Source organism: Lutra lutra, chromosome 6, assembly GCF_902655055.1.
Source record: "Lutra lutra chromosome 6, mLutLut1.2, whole genome shotgun sequence".
NCBI classification, from domain to species: domain Eukaryota; kingdom Metazoa; phylum Chordata; class Mammalia; order Carnivora; family Mustelidae; genus Lutra; species Lutra lutra.
In genome coordinates, this window is record NC_062283.1 from 99,475,593 (window position 1) to 99,498,552 (window position 22,960).

Here is a 22,960-nt window from a genome sequence, read left to right on the forward strand (position 1 = left end):
TGAAATACTGTTACAATGCAAACATCACAAATAAAATGAAAGCACAGTCTTTACCAATGCCTTATTGTTGTAACTACTCATGTATGACTGGATATTATTTTACCAAGGTATGCATGCTTGTATACATTTATATATATTTTATAGTATCTTACATAGTATAGTTATAGTACCTATATACCTATAGTATACTATAGTCTTATAAATATAGTTATAAAATATAAATATGTATCTAATATATAGAGACACAATTATGTATCTAGGTTTAGGTTTATCTTTAAATTATCCTTGTTCCACATTCAGTGAACTCCTTCAGTTTAAAGGCTAGTGTTTTCTTTCAGTTCTGAAAATCCCCTCCTGATTCCTGTTTCTCCATTGTTTCTTTCTATTTGACTTCCTAGACCAGCCTTCTCTTTCTCATCGTTAATCCTCAAATATTCTACCTCCTTATCTTTCCTGTTCTGTAATTGAGTATACTTCCTTAATTTTTGTTCCAACCCAGATATGACATTTTCATTTCTGCAAATGCTGTTTTTAATTTCTAAGAGCTAGTTATCTAATTCTTTTCTCACAGCAGATTGTTTTATGGGTATGTGAATATCACAGATCACTTAATGATGCTAATTAGGATTTAAGTTTTTGTCTATCTCCTAAATTATCTCTGCTTAATCTGGGTTTAATCTTTCTCTTTATCTAGATCTTTTACATGTCAAATGTTCCTGAAATATGTGGTGATCCATGGCTGTTGGTTTATATATAAGAATGAAGGACTCTGAAAGCTAACTCCCTTAGGAAGAGCCTGATTCAGACCAAAAGTGTCTTATTTATAAAAATACTGTAATTGGGGCGCCCAGGTGGCTCAGTTGGTTAAGCATCTGCCTTCAGATCAGGTGACGATCTCAAGGTCCTGGGATCCAGCCCCATATCAGGCTCCCTGCTCAGCAGGGAGTCTTCTTATCCCTCTCCCTCTGCCCAACCCCGCTCCCCTGCTCCCCAACTCGTGCTTTCTCTCACTCAGTCTTTCAAATAATTTTTTTTAAATAACTGTAATTAATTTTCTTCATTATGAGTCTGATAACAGTTCTTAATGTGATAGAGTGTATAATGGTTTATATGGTAAAAGTTAAAATTAGGAGATAGACTACAACTAGAGAACAAGAGTTCATTGGCTTTAGCTGAATTTTCATGATTTACCTTGACACCCCTCTTTTCTTTGTCATTCATCTTTCCCAGATTTCTATCTAAAAATCCCAAGCCACAAATGAAAGTGAACTAGACACATAAAAACCCAGGCCCTTAGAAGAAAGAATTGCTAAGAAAGAAAGAGTCGTGTATCTTTCCTGCTATCTTCAGAGCAATTTTTATTTTGTTTATAGTTGACAGACATACTTAAGAAATCCCGAATAGTCTATAAACTACATTTGTCACTTCTAAGTAATATAGTCATTGTAACTCTGCTCTAAGTTTTTTGTTTTCACTGGAAAGAAATCTCTCATAAATTCTCAGACTGTGGATTCACAATATTTTACTTTAGGGCTTCAGGCTAATCATAGGATATATCTTGCCATTTTCCCCAAAGGCAAGCCATGTCATTAGCCATTGTAAAAACGTCTCTCTTTATGAATGTAATATTTTTTTCTATTTCAGAAACATTCTGAAGAATTTACTCGTTAACTTCAAAATATCCCCACAACCTTTAGCAGCTCTGGCTCCTTCATTTTTCTAAATCTTTTTTGAATCAGATTTCTGGCTGTTGTTAAAAGATATCTCCTACTAACATTGGTCTTCTGTCTAGCTCTCAACTCTGTGGTTTACTTTCGTATTTTGATAGAAACATTAAAACTGTCATATTGGGGATTACTAATGGAGCTCTCTCTGACTGAAAGAGTGTTCAGCCCCTGTCCTGGAATGTATGTTCTGAGATACACTGGTTGGAAAATAAATTTGAATGTTCTTCTATGGTTTTCGAAACAAATTTGGATGCTAGCTACCCCCCTCCCCAAGTTTTATCATTAAGAAGCCTCTTCATCTCATAACATACTTTGCCCTAAAGTCATTTTTTTTTTTCCTGAAATGGGTATTACTACACTTGGTTTATTTTGATTTTATACTCACCTGGTATGTCACTTTCAAAACTTCTCTAGTTGGGGCACCTGCCCAACCAAGGGCAGCTAGCTTTCGATTTTGGCCTACTTCATGATCTTGGATCTTGGCACCTGGGGATCAAGCTCCCTGTCAGGCTTTGCGCTCAGCAGGGAGTCTGCTCAAGAATTCTGTCTCCCTCTGCTGCTCCCCCAAACCCCACTCCCATACATGCCCTGTCTTTCCAAAGTAAATAAATAAATCTCTTAAGGAAAAAATAAACACTTCTCTACTGGCCAAGATTTTCTCTATATCTTTGGTTTTCAGTAGTTTGACTATGGTATGTCTGGTTTGTTTTGTTTTAATACTATTTGGAGATCTCTGGGCTTCTTTAATCTGTGATTTGTTGTCTTTCCTTAATTTTAGAAGATATTTTCCCATTATCTCTTCAAATATTTCTTCTGACTTGTTTTTCATTGATTACATGTGTATTCTTAGACTGTTTGATATTTCCTGCATCCCTTGGATGCTTTATTCTTTTTTTTTTTCAATTTTTTTTTTTTTTGTGTTTGGGTAATTTCTGTCTCTCAAGTTCACTGATTCTTCTGTGTCCAGTGTGCTGGTAAGTCTGTTGAAGGAATCTTTTTTTTAAAGATTTATTTTATTTATTTGACAGAGAGCTGGAGGGGGAACCCAACAAAGGGGAGGGGCAGCAGGAGAGGGGAGAGCAGGCTTCCCACTGAGGAAGGAGCCCGAGGCAGGGCTTGGTCCCAGAACCTTGGGATCATGACCTGAGCCTAACACAGACGCTTAATGACTGAGCCACCCAGGTGCCCCTGTTGAAGGAATCCTTTATCTCTGATGCCATATTTAATTTCCAGCATTTGCCTTTTTTTTATAATTTACATTTCTTAGATTATCTCTTCGTTCCTGCCTGTTGTCCACCTTTTTAACTAGATCCTTTAACATATTAATCACAGTTATTTTTAAATTCCATCAGGTAGTTCTAGCATCTGGGTCATCTTTTAGCGTGGTTCTGTTGATTGCCCTATCTCTTGGTGATAAGTTGGGTTTTTCTCTTGCTTTTCTGTGTGTCTCATAATTTCTTGTTAAATGCCAAATGTTGTGTGTAAAAAAAAAAAAGAGACTAGATAAGTAGTATTTACACCCCAGAAACAAGAACACCTCTCTTTTCTGTGGGTTATTAAAGGGCTGAGTCAGTTCAATGAGGTGCGGAGCTGGGTTCAGGTGTTGATGTTGCCTTTAACGTACCACAGACTTTGAATATCCCCAGCAATTGACTCTTTTTATTTTGTGTCTCTTCGAGTGGTACCCAAAGCACAAAATATTTATTTTACTTTAGTCCTTTTACTCCTGACCTTTCTGTGCTATAATGAGTCCCCTTCTACTCAAACTTCCTAATATGATCAAGTCTCCACATGATCTGATAAAGGGCCAAATAGTAAATAAACTGTGTATGATTTTGCAAGCCGTGCAATTTCTGTCACAGCTCTTCACTTCTGCTGTTGTAACACAAAAACAGCTACAGACAGTATGTAAACAAGTAAGCTTGGCTGTACTCTGGTAAAACTTTTTTTCCGCAGAACAGGCAGTGGGCCGTTTTTGTCCAGTGGTCCACAGTTTGTTGACCACTTCTTTAGGGCCTTGTTCTTGCGCGCGCACACACACACACACACACACACACACACACGCATCTCTCCTATCTCTATAGTGTAAGCTCCACAAGGGCAGGAATTTTTCCTGTTCATTGATTTCATAAGTAGACTCTCAATATATTAAGAAAATGTGTGAATGAATTGTTTTAAATGTGTTCTTATGAACAGCATATAGCCAAATTTTAAAGAATCTAATGTGCAGATCTCTTGTATCTAAACAAATACATTTAATTAAATTACAGTTGTGATTACTGATATATTTGGAATTATTTTTGTCATGATTTTTTTATTTTCTTTTTTTTCCTTTTTTCCTTCTTTCCTGCCATCTAAGTTTAACCAGATAATAATAATAATAATAATTTCTCCTTTTGTTTGGTCTTTTAATTTAGAAACTGCATTCTATTTAGCTTTCTCTAGTAGTGATCCCTAAATATTTAACATGTGTGTTTATTTTTTTTTAAGTAGGCTTCACGCCCAATATGGGGCGTAAGGTCAATGACCCCAAGATCAAGAATCACATGCTCTACTGACTGAGCCAGCCAGGTGCCCCAACATGTGTATTTGGTTTAGCAACATTTGAGAGTATTCCTAAATACTTTTAAGACCTTAGAATGCTTGTCTGGTCTTCACATTTCCAATTTCTTGTTATTTTCTAAGGTTCTAGTTTTACTTTTTTCTAAGCAATTTATGCTACCCCACCCACTGCCATGGTCTTTCTCCATTGTTTTAGAGTTAGAACTTTATTTGAATTTATTCATCTGTTCTTTCCTTTTGTATTTCCGTCTTATCAAAAAACATTAGTAGTTCTTTCAGCTGCAATCTGTGGTTGGTAAATTCCCCTAAACTTTATCTAAAAATGTATTTATTCATCCATGCTCTGATAATCTAGATGATCAAATTATTGCATTATCTTCTGGATTCTGTTATTTCTTTTTTTTTTTTTTTTTTTTTTTTTTAGTTTTGGAACATTTTCAGCAAGCATCTCTTTAAATTTTGCCTCTCCTCCATTTTTTCTGTTATCTTCTTCTGGAACTCCATTTTAGACTTACATGAGATTTTTTAACCCCTTTAATGTTTGCTGTCGCTTTATCTCTGTGTGTCTAGGTAATGATCGTAGATTTATCTTCCAGGTCACTAACTGTCTTTGACTTTGTCTAATCTGCTGTTTCATCTGTTTGACTTTTTCATTTCACTGACTATATTTCTCATTTCTAGAGTTGTTTATGGTACTTTTCCTTTTTTTTTTTTCCTTTCCAGATTTTTATTTAAATTCTATTAGTTTAACATATAGTGTAATATTGGTTTCAGGAGTAGAATTCAGTGATTCATCACTTACGTAGAACACCCAGTGCTCATCACAAGTGCCCTCCTTAATGCCCATCACCCACTTAGCCCATCCCCCACCTACCTCCCTCCATTAAGCCTGTTTGTTCTCTGTTTAAGTGTCTCTGACCTTCTGTTTAAGGATCTTTTATGGTTTGCCACCCTCTTTCTCTGTCTTTTTTTGCTATCCACTTCTTTCTCTCATATGTTCATCTATTTGTTTCCTATATCCCACATTTAAGTAAAATAAGATACTTGTCTTTCTCTGACTGACTTATTTTATTTAGCATACATACCCTAGCTCCATCCAAATTGTTGTAAAAGCAAGATTTCATTCTTTTTGATGGCTGAGTAATATTCCATTGTGTGTGGTGTGTGTGTATGTGTGTACCACAGCTTCTTCATCCATTAGTTGATGGACACTTGGGCTCTTTCCATAGTTTGGCTATTCTTGATAAGGCTGCTTTAAACATCAGGGTGCACGTACCCCCTTTGAATCTGTATTTTTGTATCCTTTGGGTAAATACCTAGTAGTGCAATCTCCCTTTTTGAGGAACTTCCACACTGTTTTCCAGAGTGGCTACACCAGTTTGCATTCCCACAAACAGTGTAAGAGGGTTCCCCTTTCTTTGCATCCTCCCGCACATCTGTTTCCCGTGTTAACTTTAGCCATTCTGACATGTGTGGGGTGATACCTCATTGTGGTTTTGATTTGTATTTCCCTGATGGTGAGTGACGCTGAGCATCTTTTCATGTATCTATTAGCCATCTGGATGTCTTCTTTGGAAGAATGTCTATTCATGTCTTCTGCCCATTTCTTAACTGGATAGATTATTTGGTTTTGGGATGGTGAGTTTTATAAGTTCTTTGTAGTTTTCAGATGCTAACCCTTTATCAGACACATCATTTGTAAATTTCTTTTCCTATTCTGTAACCTGTCTTTTAGTTTAAGTGTGGGGCTCTTTCTGGGCCATTGATTCTCATGGTAGATCATTTTCTTGTTTGGTCATACTTTTCGATTGAGAGCTTCTCTTCAATTTTTCCGTATGGATCCCTTAGTAATAGCTCACTGGTAGTGGAAGTGGATTGCTGACAATCAGTTTGCATTTGCTTCTGGCAGACACTCCAAAGAAATCATTAGCCTGGGGATAATTGTCATAATAATTTCTCACCCTGTGGTTCACTCTCTGCCCTAAAATATAAATTTTGATCACTCAAATGTGTTATAAGTTGGGTTTCAGTTTCTTAGGAAATCTGTTCTCATCCCTGCTTCATAATGTAATATTGAAGAGTACCACAAATGTATCTCTTGTTTTATAATTTCAGCATAAATATAAGCCATCATTTAGTCATTAGAGAATATTGAAGGATTTAGTCATTAGGGAGAAATTTTTGAGTATTAATTTTAAGAAATGCTACTTATAAATAGTGACAAATTTGAACAAATTTCTAAATAATGCCACTTGAGACACATTATCAGTAAAATGAAGGAAAGTATATTATTCCTCATCTTCCTTTGCCTTGTCCTTCATTCTCACTACAGTCCTGGCTCCAGCTTTTCTTCTCTTTGTGTCCCAGTCAAAAAATAACAGCCTACATCCTCGTCTTCTTTTAGGAGAATGAACAAACCCTTATTTAGAATTATATTTTGGAGATAGATGGATAAAACTGCAGTTCACATAAATAAGCCAATTTGAATAAAAGCCTGACAAAACAAGCTTGATAGGAAAGTGACACGCAGTGAGTTTTCAACCAGGACCATGTTTATCTCCAAAACACCTCCCTGGAGTCACAAAATATGTATTAAAATGGGAGAAAGGAAAAAAAATAATAAATAATAAATAAAATGGGAGAAAGGTTAGCAGTGTTTTAGTGTTTATCAAAAAAGAATCCGCTGTGGTTTTTAAAACTTGAAACATTATGCTCTAGTATTTATTTCTTCCAATAAATAAGAAAGGAGAATTACAGATGAAGCATCTATGGATTATAACAGTGTCAGATTTTGGCAGGGGTGGGGGAGTGGGATTACCTACCATTTAAGGTTAATTTTGAAGTACTTGAGCCTAATAGCCTCCCCACTTCCATACCCCAATTCTGGTTCTAGAATACACTGCTAGATTGAATAGCCCAAATGTGCCATAGTCTTTTTCTTATTTTTTAGATTCATAAAATTTGAGATTAATTGAAGATGACTATTCAGCATTAATCTGTTTAATCTACTTGGGTTTTTCATTTTAATAATTTTCATTTTTAAAGGTTGTTAACTGTACTTTTCTAAATCCACCTGTTTTCTCACGATAGAATCATCCCAAGCTGACTTTTTACAAAAGTGGACACAGGTTATCTTCACTTCTAGTCCAGTACCCCAAAAAGGAGGCTTACGTTGTCCAAGGATTAATCATAAGAACATACACTGATTTTTATCACTTAAGAAAGTTTCCCATGCAGTTTATCATTCATGCTACAAGTCTGATTTACATAATTTATTTCTTTCAAAATCTTAGGAAAATAAGGGAACGTGGGTGTCAGTTCAGTATCCAACTCTTGATTTCAGCTTGGATCATGATCCTCAGGGTCATGAGATCGAGCCCCATGTCATGCTCTGTGTAGAGCATGGAGCCTGCTTAAAATTCTCTCTCTCCCTCTGCCCCTCCCCCTTAACCTGTGCCTGCACGCACTCTCTCTCTCTCTCTCAAAAAAAAAAAAAACAAAACCTTAGGAAAATATTTTCACAAAATATGAGTGATTTCTCTAAGTGGTATCGTTTTTACTTTGTGACTTGAACAATTTAATACTAACATTTCACAATTTGGAGCTGCCTAGATAGCTTAGTTGGTTAAGTGTCCAACTCTTGATTTCAGCTAGGGTCATGGTCTTGGGGTCTTGAGATTGAGCCCTGTATCGGGCTCTGCACTGAGTGTGGAGCCTACTTAAGATTATCTCTCTCCCTTTGTCCCCTATCCCCCACCCCCGCTCACATGGTTGCACTCTGTCTTTTAAAAAAAATTAGCAATTTAATGATAACATTTATATGTATTGAAATTGCTTTGTTTTATTTATTGCATACATCAAAATGGATTTAGCTTAACCCACATTCCCTTTTAAAATGTCCGCAAAGTGTTCATATTAGAATACCTTAGCAGAGTCCAACACATCAGGCTTCTTAGAGTTGAAGGTCTTAACCTTTCAGGGGGTCAGATGTGAATTAAATAGTAGTTACTAGAGTAGTTGACTAGACTGGAGCATTTAGAGAAGTGATAGCTACTAAAAATACTGTCCTTAGCCAGAAAGTGGGTTTATCCAAACACTTTTTTTAAAAAATTTTAAACAAGTAGCAATGTTTGTCTGCTTAAATAATTAAAATAATTTGCAAGTTAAAAATTTTGAAATTTTAAACATTTAAACTCAGAATAGTTTGTTTTAAGGTATCTTGGCATACTCTTGTTTGTTGCAGAAATATTTACTTGTTTTGTTTTCCCAAGGCTGCTTAAAGGTTAACTGACTAAAGTGGGTGGGTCCTCATGTTTACTAATATGTGTTGCAGCTCTGTTGGTACACCAGAAGGCCAGAATGGAACGACTTCAAAGAGAACTTGAGATTCAAAAGAAAAAGCTGGATAAACTAAAATCTGAGGTCAATGAAATGGAAAATAATCTAACTAGAAGGCGCCTGAAAAGATCAAATTCCATATCCCAAATACCTTCAGTAAGTCTGTAACTCTTGTGACCTCTGTGCTTAAACATGAGAATAGGCGATCTGTCGTAAGTGTAAAAAGCTGATCTGATTTTTTTAGAAGTGCTCTCAATTCATACTTGTTTCTTTGCCCTTACCCTCCCCTGCCAAACTCCACTTTTAACTAATAACAAGAGAATTCAATGTAGATCCTTCTCACACGGAATTATTTTTCAGCTCGAAGAAATGCAGCAGTTGAGAAGTTGTAATAGACAACTCCAGATTGACATTGACTGCTTAACCAAAGAAATTGATCTTTTTCAAGCCCGAGGTAAAGTTCAGTGCATATTCAACTGAAATTCATTGTATTAATTTACCAACTCTTTTCCTGTGGCTGAATACAAACTTAGCAGTTATAATCTTAAATTGTCTCAGGTTTGACTTTGGAGCCAGATAGTACTAAAAACCATTGTGTTTTTCTCCCTGCCCCCTCTTCCAGAAGAAATTATGTATTTGGCTTATGAATAATTTGATAAAATTTGTATTATTCAAACCTCTATTCTCATGTTAAGGGAAGACAGTGATTTTGGCTATGTTGTCAAAAGTATTGCTGTTAAATATTAGTAGAATGTATAATATTTATAATATTTTTATAATATTTAATAAGATTAAAATATAGGTACTCGTGTCTTTTTCCTATTTCCTTTTATCTTTTGAGAATCATGCTTTATCATGCCTTTTTTTTTTTTTTTTAGAATCATGCTTTTAAGAACATAGTTAAAAAGGCATCCCCACCCTAATGGCATTTTCTTAATTGATAAAACAGAGAAGGGAATAAAAATGTGGCTTACACATTTTAGAACAAGGATAGCTTATTATAAAAATTTGAGCTATTCCTGATAAGCAGTAGTTGGTTATTGTAGCAAAAAAAATCTTGACAATTTAAGTCAGAAGTCAGTTCCGTAGACAACTAACAGGAAATTTTATAACTTAAACCTAATGCTGAAGTTAGGGAAGTAATAGAAATATATGAAATGGAAAAGACAGGATAAGAGAAGGAAACCAACAAAAAAGAAGTCCTTAATTACTCTTTTTAAATGTGTGCTGAAAATCCATCAAGTTGAAAGACGATAATGTTGTATTTTCTTTTAAAACCTCCATAAGTCATGTATCTTGAAATACTCTCTGAAGATGCCGTAGTTTAAAAAGCGAGAAAAAGGAATTTAGTGCTGATCTAGCAACCATAATTCTTAACTTATTCCTTTTGTCATCTGAACCATTATATTTAATTAGTGCAAAGTTTTTAATATTTATTTGGGGCCAAGCTATTTATTTAGTTGCTTAAGATCATGTTTGATCATTTGAAATTATATTTTAAATTGTTAAATTGGAAGTTATTTTAACTTGGCACATAGAACAGTGGTCTAGTTGTAATTCTGTTACTGTCTTACTAACAGTTAAGTTTGACTTCTTCCCCCGTTTACCACTTAAACTTCTTTTGTGAGTACTGTATTATACCTTCCTCAGCTGTTTTGACATCCTTACATGTAATTTGAGATTAGAGGTACAAAATAAATGAAAGCATTTCTTCTATTTATACTGTGACATTTTTTAGAAAGAAAATATTTGCTTTTTAAAAAAATAAAATTAAATATTTTTGAGCTATAAACATTGATACATTTACTTTTTATATATTTCAGGACCACATTTTAATCCCAGCGCTATTCATAACTTTTATGACAATATTGGATTTGTAGGTCCTGTGCCACCAAAACCCAAAGGTTAGTGTATTCATTATGTGTGAAAACCATTACATTTTGAAAACCAAGATTTTAGAAAATTTTGTTCTTAGCAGCCTTCCATTCTATAAGTGCTTCCAACTTTGGCATTCGTGGATGAATTCATTAGGAAGATAGTTGCTTATTTTCACTTAGATGCTGGGGATGGGGGAGCATGCAGAAGTGTAATGTACTTAGCTCTTTAAAAGTAATATTCATGTCCTTAGGATTCATTATATACTCCTAAAATAGCAAGTCTTGGGAAAAAAATAATCAGCAAAATTCGTACTCTTTAAAATTTTAGATAACTGATGAGAACAATACTTTAGGGAAGTGTATTTTTCATGAGTATTTTGTTTATGTATAATTGTGTATAATCACAATACTCTGAATTTCAAATGAATGATTTTTGAAAATTATCACCTACTATCATTTTACATCATTGGTAATCAGATTTGTATACACATGTAATGAAGGTATGTCAAAATATGTGTGTGGATTTTTTTACTCTAGGAATTAAAATAGAGAAATGAGAAACAATAGGTATGTTACTAACTCTTTGGTTTGTTACCAGACTTTTCGCAGTCTCATTCAATATCCTGTTCTCTCCACTCCCTCATTTTTGTTTAAATATAATTCAATTAGGACTAGCCGTATCTTCATGGTGTGTTTGTTTGTTTAATATTTCTAAACATAGATAGGTGGAACACAGTGAACTATTATTACAGAAGAGCGAAAGTGAGATTATTTTGTCACAGTAAGCAGTGGTTAAAATACTAGATGCCATTTGGACTTTAATTGAATAAAGGGATAAAGAGAACAGTGGCATAACCTACCTCCTTAAAATAGGCAAAGTGGGTATTTCCAGACTCTGAATGAGAGATACTTTAATATGATCTTTTCACTCTCTCAAAAATTAACGGATTTTTTCTTATGAAAAGATTTCCTGTTTTGCTTCAGCATAATCTACTACTTACGTGTTGAGTGTAGGAGAAAGTATATGGAGGTTACGTGGAAAATAGATGAAATTCTTAAGATTGGTCTTGACAGTTTGAAGCAGGATAACATCATGAGGGTTTATTTCACTATGCTCTATATATAAGTGTGAAGTTTTTCATGGTGATAAAAAGTAAGAAAAGCTAGAACAGTAGAAAGCACAGATGGAAGCCTTTCCTTAAATTTATAATATGTCAAGGGGAGGGATCCAAGATGGTGTCATATGAAGAACCTAAACCCACCTCTTCCCATGGACATACCATATCTACACCTCCATATAGAACAGTTCCTCCTGAAGAACTGAGGGCTGATTAAACAGCTTCTGCATAATAAAGGGTGGAAGGACCACATAGCCATTGGAAGGAGAGATGGAGTCACAGTAACCGTGGGAACCCCAACCCCTACACTGTGAACTGCAGACAGAGAGAGAGCACTGAGGGACCCATGCACAGATCTGCCCACCTTGCCCCCCCCACCAACAAAAAAGCTGTGATTTAAAGGGCAACTAGAGGGGCACCTGGGTGGCACAGTCGGTTAAGTGTCTGCCTTCAGTTCAGTCATGGTCCTGGGGTCTTAGGATCCCACATCAGGCTCCCTGCTCAGTGGGGAGTCTTCTCCCTCTCCCTCTGCCCCACCCCCACTTGGCTCTCTCTCTCTCTCTCAAATACATAAATAAAAATCTTTTTAAAAAAATAAAATAAAGGGAGACATATTAGTGAAGAAAACCCATACACCAACTCTAGAGCTTCTACCAAACGGTGTTGAGAACTGCTAGAACTTACTCTGGAGTCAGAAGTGCAAGCAAGCACCATGTTTACCTTCTCCCACCTCCTTGATAACATAAATGGGAGCAGAGTCTAGTCACTGTAGCCAGCCTACCCTCTCAGCAGGACTTATGCCTCTTCCCCCCCCATTAGCTCCAGCCATCCTTCCAAAATAGCCCCTTGTACCCGTGCCCACCTGAGCTCTGGCCATCCCACCAAGGTGGCCCACAGTGCACTAGTGCACACTAGTGCACCCTTAGCCTATACCCAGTGCAGCTCCAGCCATCCTACCAGGGCATCCCTTCATGGAGTACCATGAGACTCAGCTCACACTTCCTACAGCTACCACCAGCCAGACAAAGCTGCCAGGCACATGCAGTCTATACAGGGACCTTCCTACATAGCGCCTCTCCTTCCTGACCAGGAGCGGTAGCTCCATTGCCTCATTCATAGAAACAAACACAGAAAGTCAAACAAAATGAGACAGAGGAATGTGCTACAAACAAATTCAGAAAAGGAGCTAAATGAAACAAACAATCTACTTGATAAAGAATTTAAAAGTAATGATCATAAAGATGCTCATCAAACTTGAGAGAAGAGTGGTTGAGTTCACTGAGAACTTCAACAAAGAGATAAAAAATATAAAAAGAATCAGAGTTGAAGAATACAAGTAGTGAAATAAAAAATACACTGGAGGGAATCAGCTGCAGATTAGAGGGTGCAGAGGAACCGATCAATTATCTAGAGCCAGGGTAATAGAAAGCACCCAAGCTGAATAGCAAAAAGAAAAAAGAATGTTAACAAATGAGGACAGGTTAAGAGACCTCTGGGGCATCAAGAATAATAACATTCACATTACTGAGGTCCTAGAAGGAGGAGAGAGAGAGAGGAAGGGGCAGAAAACTTATTTTAAGAGATGATTGTTGAAAACTTCCCTAACCTGGGGAAGGAAACATAAATCCAGGTTCAGGAAGCACAGAGAGTCTCAAAAAAGATGAGCCCAAAGAAGTTCACACCAAGACACAGAATTAAAATGTCAAAGATTAAAAGTAGAGAATCTTAAAAACAGTAAGAGAACAGGAACTAGTTTTATATAAAGAAAAACCCCACAAGACTATCAGCTGATTTTGCAACAGAAGCTGCAGCCAGAGGGGGTGGCATGATATATTCAAAGTTCTGAAAGGAAAAAAACCTACAACCAAGATACTATTCAACAAGGTTATCATTTAGAATTGGAAAGCTAGAGTTTCCTAGATAAACAAAAGTTAGAGTCCATCACCACTAATCCAGCCTCATAAGAAATGTTAAAGGGACAAGAAAAGGCCATAACTAGAAATAAGCAAATAATGAAATGAAAAAATTTTCCAGGTGAGACCAAACATATAGTAAAGATAGTTGATCAATTGCTTATAAAGCTTAGTATGAAGAAAAAAGTGGTAAACTCAACTATATCTTAAAAAAAATTAAGGGACTCACAAAATAAAAAGACATAAAATAGGACATTTACATAAAACACAGAGGAGAAAGTAAAAATGTAGTCCTTTTAGAGTGTGTTTGAACTGCAGTGATCATTTGCTTCATAGGGACTGCTATATACTTTGGATGTTACATACAAACTTCATGGTAACCACCAATCAAAAGCCTACAATAGATACACAAAAAATAAAGAGAAAGGAATCCAAGCATAACATTAAAGAAAGTCATCAACACATGAAAGGAACATAGAAGAACTACAGAAACAACCAGAAAACAACAAAATGGCAATAAGTACATACCTATCAGTAATTACTTTAAATGTAAATGGTCTGAATCCTCCAGTCAAAGAGATAGGGTGACTGGATGGTAAAATAACAAGGCTCATCTATATGCTCCCTACAAGAGACTCAATTCAGACCTAAAGATACTGACTGAAAAGAAAGGGATGGAAAAAGATACTCCATGCAGATTGAAGCAAACAAACTGGGGTAGCAGCACTTACATCAGACAAAGTAGACTTTAAAACAAAGCCTGTAATGAAACAAAAAAGGGCATTATGTAATGATAAGGAAGGAGATCAACAAAAGGATATTACAATTGTAAATCTCTATGCACCCAGCAAAGGAGCACCTAAATATATGAAGCAAATATTAACAGACATAAAGAGAAAAATTGATAGTGATACAATAATAGTAGGGAACTTGAACTGTACACTCACATCAATGGAGGGATTTTCCATACAGAAAATAAGGAAACAGTGTCTTATGAACAACCCATTGGAACACATGGACTTAACAGATAGATAAAGAGCATTTCATCCAAAAACAACAGAATATATAATGTCAAGTACACATGGAACATTCTCCAGGAGAGTTCACATGTTAGGCCACAAAACAGGTCTCGATGATCTTAAGAAGACTGAAATCATGTCAAGCATCTTTCCAACCACAGTGCTCTAAAACTAGAAGTCAATTACAAGGGAACAATTGGGGGGAAAAAAATATGTGGAGGCTGAACAACATATTTAACAATCAGTACATCAGTGAAGAAATCACAGAGGATATCAAAAAATACCTGGAGACAAATGAAAATGGAAGCACAGGTTCACATTCTCTGGAATGTAGCAAAACCAGTTCTAAGAGGGAGGTTTATGGTGATAGAGGCATACCTCAAGAAACAAGAAAAATCTCAGATAATCTAACTTTATACCTACAGGAACTAGAAGAAGAACAAGCAAAGCCCAAAGTTAGTAGAAGAAAGGAAATAATAAAGATCAGAGTGGAAATAAACAAAAATAGAGCTAAGAGTAGAAAAGAGCAATGAAAACAGAAACATAAACAGAATTGATAAACCTTTAACCAGACACATCAGGAAAAAAGAGAGGGCTCAAATAAATAAAAGATGAAACAGGAGAAATAATAACCAATACTACAGAAATACAAAGGATTATAAGGGATAACTATAAAAAGTTTTATGCCAAGACTTTAACAACCTAGAAGAAATGGATAAATTCCCAGAAATAAACACTGTTCCAGGACCGAATCAGGAAGAAATAGAAAATCTGAACAGACTGATTACTAGTAACAAAATTGAATCCAGAATCAAAAAAAAATCAAACAAAAGTCCAGGACCAGATGGCTCCACAGGTGAATTCTGCCAACATTTAAAGAAAAGTTAGTATCTGCCCTTCTCAAGCTATTACAAAAAATAAAAGAGGAAGGAAGACTTCCAAATTTATTCTGCGAGGCCAGCATTGCCCTGATAAACAAAACCGACAAAGATACTACCAAAAAAAGAGAATTATAGGCCAGAATCCCAGATGGACATAGATGCAAAAAATTCTCAACAAAATATTACCAAATGCATTTCAACAACACAGGGAAAGGATCATCTGCCACAATCAAGTGGGACTCATTCCAGGGACACGAGGATGATTTAATATCTGCAAATCAGTCAGCATGAAAAAAGGGGTATAGCTCGGGTAGAGCATTTGACTACAATCAGCATGATACACCACCACATTAACAAAGTGATGCAGAAAAAGTATTTAACAAAACTCAACATTACTTCATGATAAAAACTCAACAGAGTGGGTTTGTAGGGAACATACCTCAACAAAATAAAGGCCATATATGGTAAACCTGTAGCTAACATAATAATCACTGGTGAAAAACTGAAAGCTTTTCCTCTAAAATCAGGAAGCAGACAAGGATCCCCACTTTTGCCATTTTTATTCAACATTTATTCAACTGTAAGTTCCTAGCTGCAGCAATCAGAAAAGAAAAAGTATCCAAGTTGATAAGGAAGGAGTAAAATTGTCACTATTTGCAGATGACATGATACTATATATAGAAAAACCTGAAGACTCCACCAAAAAAACTATTAGAACTAATAAATGAATTTAGTAAAGTTGCAGGACACAAAAATTAATAAGCAGAAATCTGTTGCATTTCTATACACTAACAACAGTGTAGCAGAAGAGAAATTAAGAGAACAATCTCATTCATAGTTGCATCAAAGAAAACTAAAATACCTATAAATAAATTTAACCAAGGAGGAAAAAATACCTGTACTCCGAAAACTGTAAGACATTGATGACAGAAATTGAAGACAACACAAACAAATGGAAAAGATATACCATGCTCATGAATTGGAAGAACTGACACTGTTAAATGTCTACTACCAAAGCAATCTACACCGAGAGTGAGTGTAGTCTCTACCAAAATACCAATGATATTTTTCACAGAGCTAGAACAAATAAGCCTAAAATTTGTATGGAACCCAAAAGACCCCAAATGCCAAAGCAACCTGGAGAAAGAACAATGCTGGAAGTATCACAGTCCCAGATTTCAAGATACGGTGCTGGCACAAAAATAGACACATAGACCAATGAAACAGAATAGAGTGCCCAGAAGTAAACCCACACTTAAATCATCAGTTAATCTACAACAAAGTAAGTGGGGGGGGGGGGGGGGGGAACAGTCTCTTCAGTTAATTGAGAATATTAGACTGTTTCGTGCAAAAGAATGAAACTGGACCACATATATCATATATAAAAATAAGCTCAAAATGGATTAAAGACCTATAGGTAAGACCTGAAACCATAAACTCTTAAAACATAGACAGTAGTATCTTGAATATTGACCTTAGCAACATTTTTCTAGATATGTCTCCTCAGGCAAGGAAAACAAAAGCAATTGTCAAACTAAAAAGTTTTTGCATAGCTAGGAAATCACCAGCAAAACAAATAGGCAACTACTGAATGGGAGAAGATATTCACAAATGATATATCTGATAAGAGACTAATATTTAAAATATATAAAGAACTCCTACAACTCAACACCAAAAAAACCCCCAAATAATCCAATTTTAAAATGGGCAGAGGACTTAAATAGACATTTTTCCAACAAAGACATGCAGATGGCCAACAGACACATGAAAAGATGCTCGTATCACTCATCATAAAGGGAAATGCCATTCGAAACTACACTGAGATAACACCTCACATCAGTCAGGAGTGGCTAATATCAAAAAGACAAAAAAATCTTAAAACAATAAAAAAAAGACAAGAAATAACAAAGTACTGATGAGGATGTGGAGAAAAGGGAACCCTTGTGCACTGTTGGTGGAAACTTAAATTTGTGTAGCTACTGTGGAAAACAGTATGGAAGTTCCTCAAAAATTAGAATGCAGTGCAGTAATTCCATTGCTGGATATTTACCCAAAGAAAATGAAAACAGTAGCTTGAAAAGATACATGCATGCCTATGTTTTTTGCAGCATTATTTACAATAACCAAAATACGGAAGGAACCTAAGTGTCCATTGATAGATGAATGAATAAAGAAGATGGGGTGTGTGTGTGTGTGTGTGTGTGCGCACACGTGTGCACAGTGGAATATTACTGAGCCATAAAGAAGAATGAAATCTTTCCATTCACAACAGCGTGAATGAACCTAAACAGTATTATGCTAAGTGAAATAAGACAGAGATAATATACCATATAAGTTCACTTACATGTGGAATCCAGAAAATCAACAGCAACAACACAAACAACAACATCTGTTTTAGATTCAGACTAATAAATACAGAGAACAATCTAATGGTCACTGGGGTGGGGAGAAGGGGAAGTAGGTGAAGGGGATTAAGTGGTACACACTTCCAGTTATAAAATAGATTAAGTCACAGGGATAAAAAGTACAGCATAGAGAAAGAATATAGTCAATAATATTGTAATAACTCTGTACAGTGACAGATGGTAACTACATCATGGTGAGCATTGTATAGTGTATAAAATTATTGGATCACTCTGCTGTACCCCTGAAACTAATATAACATTGTGTGTCAACTATACTTCAACTTTAAAGGTTTATAACATGTCAAATTTGAAATATAGTAATTATTACCCAAAAAAGGAAAACAAGAAAAAAATCTATTAAAAGCTTTTCCACAAAAGATAGAAGCTTTTGTGTGCTTCTATCTATTTATGCTATTTTGGAGAAATATAGAATCAAACACTTTGCCTTCAGCTAAAATAAAGAATTATTAGTTTCATTTATAGAGATTTATTTAATTAGAACTGATTTTGCATTTCTGCTTTACACTGCAGTGTTTTGTTTTTTTAAAATAGCTAAAATTACTGTGGAAATCACAAGCCAACCTTTGCAGTCTAACTTCCTCTTAAATTCTGGTTTCCGAATACCTCTAATAAAAAGATTTGTAAGTTTAACCAGCAAATGAGATTGTGCAATAAGAAAAGCATTGGAGATTTTTCATTAAAAAAAAAAAAAAGTATATGTTAGCTATTGATTGCCTTGGATATTACTTCAATAATGAAGAAGGTGCTGATATTTAATAATAGATTAAAGTATTCATAGAAATGGTCTACCTTCCTAAAAACCTTTGTAGTTAAGTAGAAAAGGTAGACAGTTTTTTAAATGTGCCAGGTAGGAATATTTTCTAACATCTAAGTGAGACCAAAATTGTAGGAAGTAGGATGGAGCCCCAAATTAAAACAATCAGTCCATAAAATGTTTCCCAGGTATGAAATGTAAAATCATTTTATATGGTAAAAAGTCAAAACAAAATTTTAACTATTTTAATATGGCTTAAGAAATATTAACTAGTATTGTCAGAGTCTCAATTTTTCCAATATTTTTACTTAGATATGCCTTAGATATTTTCTTATTACTCAATTATATTACTCAAAAAAATTATTTTATTTTAAAAATAGCATTCTCAAGTTGCTCTTGAATGTGGCAAAAAGTGTCATGATCCCTAAAAATTGTGAACAGTGCCTAAAGTTGAAAGTTTTGCAATAAAGTGTTCCTTAAGACTAATCAGTAAATAAGATGCTGCTAAAGGGGGACAGAAGGGTGCCTGGGTGGCTCAGTCAGTTAAGCATCCGCCTTCATTTCAGTTCATTGATTTCTAGGTCCTGGATTAGGTCCTGGGATTGAGCCCTACGTTGGGCTTCCTGCTCAGCAGGGAGTCTACCCTATCTCTCTTTCCAATAATTTTAAAATATACATTTTTTAAAAAATAATGGGACAGAATACCAAACATCTCTCTCTTAATTATTTTACATTTGTTACAAAAGCTTGACTTCCTCTATTTTGCCTGCTAGATATAGTGAGTTTCTTATAGATTATCAGAAAAGATATCATTTAGTTACCAACTCAGTAGAGTAGGTGTAATTTGCAAATTAGTATACAATGTCTTAACATAGTTTGAGTCTTTACATTGTAAACCTTGAGAGCTCCAACAGTGCATGCTCCTTTTACTTTAAATCTCCCCAAACTAATTTGTAGGAATAATATCCTGAATTTCTAATGGGATCCTCCCTCCAAAAAAGTAGTTTCATAAATGTAATTTCATCTTAGACACAACCTTGGAGGAATGTAATCATTCCTTAAATTTAAGATACATTAATCCTTTCACACACTCTGGAACTTCGGCGTCTTAAAGCTGCAGTAGCTTCACTTCATAGGAAATAGTTAGACCTGAAGGGTGTGTGGTTTATCTAAGATCACAGAAGAGAAAAGTGAGAGAGTGAGTAGCAGAGTCAGGAGCAGAACTCCATTCTCACAAACCTCAATCTAGGGTTCTTTCTAACTGTTCTGTAATAAATATGATTTTAAAATAAAATGAGAAACAAAGGTAGAATTTTTACGCTGATAAACTTCTCCAAATCTATTGTTGAGATATAGTTAAGATTTCAGAAATTAGCTCATCTTTCTATTTTTATTTGTGTTGTTCACAGCTTACCTTTTTAGCAAGTAGAGAATATTTAACAAAAATGTCCACTCCTGGTAGAAAACAGAAATATAAGTTCTTCATCAGTGGGGAACGAAAATCTAACTTTAATGAGACACAGACTTACTGTCAGTATGGTGGTAGGATACCTTTTCACAGTCCTAAGGTGACATTATGGGAATCTTTGCTGTTGGTTCCCATGAGTTGATTTCCCTTTTCTCCTGCTATCAACTGGAGAAAATGATGCTCTTTTCCCCCCGAAGGAGGCAGTGAGGTGACCCCATCATGTCTGTGTCTGTGTTCCCCAGGGGAGAAGCACCAGCTTGCTGGAGGCGGGTGTGGATCAGGTGTGGGTGTCAGTGTCCGCTGGACGCTCATTGGTCAACAGGCTGCTTAGTGCTGTGTGGCCCAAATGGTGTTTCAAGTTGCCAGTAATTTACGATTTTGCAATTGTTTGCTTCTAAAACAATTCTTTTGCCTCCTTACAGATCAAAGGTCCACCATCAAAACACCAAAGACTCAAGACACAGAAGATGATGAGGGGGCTCAGTGGAATTGTACTGCCTGTACTTTTTTAAACCATCCAGCCTTAATCCGCTGTGAACAGTGTGAGATGCCAAGGCATTTCTGAGCCAAAAGGCCCTTTAGCCCTAAAACCACACCAGAAGTTCCAGAAACTAGTCTGTCATCAGGGGAAAAGTTTCACTGCTACGTAGGATTTTTGTCAAATTGAAGGTGTGACGAGATGGTGTTGTGCTAATGTTAAATGTCAACCCACAGAGCTAATAATACCTCAGTCTAATGTCGTGGGCAGTTGAAATTCATCACATGAAAGGGAATCTGCTGAGAGACTCGGTTGCCCGCTGCCTAACCATGTACAGTGTTACCAGTAGCCCATTGAGGATGATTCTCGGTATATTCATGCCCAGGTGTGCCCAGTACCTTTTCCCCCTCATGTCACTACTGAATTTTGACAAGAGGAAGGAATAGAACGATGGCTTTTTTTTTTAAAGCTTTCGGTGAAACACTACAAACATGAAGAAAAGGAATAAGGTTTAACTATTTAAAAACTGTTTGCTGCCGCATGGTGCCAACGGATAGGGGAAGAACTTCGTTAATCTGTGGTACTCTTGGCCTCGTCCTTGTCTTCCCTGAAAACGTCTCCACTCTGTGAAGCCAGCATCTGGGGTCTAAAGATGAAAAGGAAAGCAGCATGCATTGTCTGTACAAACATGCAGTGAAATGTCCCAAAGCTTTTCCTACTGTACAGATCTCTCGAGTCTGCTTTAAGTGATTTCTTTTCTTATTATTTTCTTATATTTGTATAGCGTAATAGTCTTTTGTTAACTAATTTTCTTTTCTCCTGTTAGTGATTAAGCACGATCATGTCTCTTTTTAAGCCTTACCTGAGAGAAGCAGTGCCTTAAAATAAAAAAGCATTAATGAAACTGTGCCCAAAATAACTCTCCTCCACTCACTCTGTACTTTGCCCTCCTGAGTGCCGACGTTCTGTGAAGACGTGCAGACGCTGCGCGCTGACCTGCAGGAAGTGCTACTGGCCGCGGGTCTCTCAGTCACACTCCGTTGCCGACTTGAGCAGTGGGTGGCGCAGCTCACTGACCTTCCACAGGGAAGCTTGAAACAAAAGGCATTTTTAATGACAGAGCTGACAGAGCACCGAGGTTAAGCTTGCTTCGTCTGCCTGGTGTCCCACAGAACCTCCGCAAGAGATCACTATGGGGAAGGTACGGTTCTCAGAAACCAGCAACAGCAGCAGTACCTACCGTCCCGATGCCGGGAGAAGTTTAAACGCTTTCCTGTCGGGGCAGTCCATCTCTAAACCTGACTTGGTGGCAGTATCATGTGTATTTATGAAATGAGGCTAGTCATATTTAGGACAACTGAAGGAAAGCTGGAAAAAAGAAAAACAAGCAAACTTGAACACTGAAGCAACCTCAAGCATCTCTTTATTTTGATTATATATTTTTATAAGGAAAATAAATATTCAGATGATCGGGAATGTATATAACTAAATGAAATCGAGAAAAAGAACAGTATGCCTTTTAAAAACAGAATTATGAAATTATATGTCAGTGCTGAGAATGAGGCTAAGGAAAGTGCTGAAACGTAGCAAAAGGGAGGAGATAATGTTGACTGTCACCCATTGTAAATGTCTGCAAATGGATATTTTTTAAATAAGCAGGATTATTACAGGTGATCTATACAGAGCCTTGACTTCCAGGCTTTGCATCTTGTATATGGGAAGAAATATGACAATCCTAGTTAATTAGACAAATAGACTCAAAGCCCTTACATTTGATGCATTTTGTTTTAAAACTAGGCCTTGTTTTTCAGCTTCATCTGCAGTTCTATGTGAAGATTGATAAATCAGTTTTTACTTGTTTTATTAATAAAACGTAATTTGGATATCTTGAGTTGATGGTTTTGTGATTTTAGCTGGGTAAACTATCTTTGTAACAGATAAGTTATTTATAAAAATTAAAAAAACTTATATTCTAATGTGGATTTTGTGACTTGTTTTTAAAAGTTGTGGGCTAGAAGACAAGTTATACCCCAGCAGAACATTTGATAGCTAATTGAAATCAGAGAAAACTCATCCTCCAGAGTCTTCTCGTGACATCCTAGCATTCAGCTGCATTTCTTGGATTGTTCTCAGTTCCCCCCAGCTTTTTAACTAATGAAAGAGAGTGACCACGCTTCAACTGAGCCCAAAAACAAAAACAAAAAAACGACAAATATTGTTTTTTCATAGTTACTGCTTTTCCTTTAGTTTCTTTTTGAGTTTTTTAAGTTTATCTTGTTGAAACCAGGACACGTTGGGTCATTTGGCCTGAGGAGTCATTCAGTTAAGATCTGATTTATTCCATAATGTGTAGGTGCTGTGGATCCCAGTGGTGCTTCTCTCGGAGAACCTTTATATTA

General features: G+C 36.0%; 1 protein-coding gene across 3 annotated transcripts in view; it reads left to right on the forward strand.

Moving 5' to 3' along the window:
* The window catches only part of TAB2 (TGF-beta activated kinase 1 (MAP3K7) binding protein 2), a 91,673-nt gene extending 69,130 nt beyond the window's left edge, over positions 1 to 22,543 (forward strand). For all 3 annotated transcript variants that reach the window (XM_047732389.1, XM_047732387.1, XM_047732390.1), the window contains 4 exons: positions 8,623 to 8,783; positions 8,988 to 9,081; positions 10,451 to 10,531; positions 20,506 to 22,543. In XM_047732389.1, the coding sequence (XP_047588345.1) occupies positions 8,623 to 8,783; positions 8,988 to 9,081; positions 10,451 to 10,531; positions 20,506 to 20,648 (479 nt within the window). In that variant the 3' untranslated portion in view covers positions 20,649 to 22,543. The remainder of the gene's footprint in view (positions 1 to 8,622; positions 8,784 to 8,987; positions 9,082 to 10,450; positions 10,532 to 20,505) is intronic.
* The last annotated feature ends 417 nt before the right edge of the window (positions 22,544 to 22,960 follow it).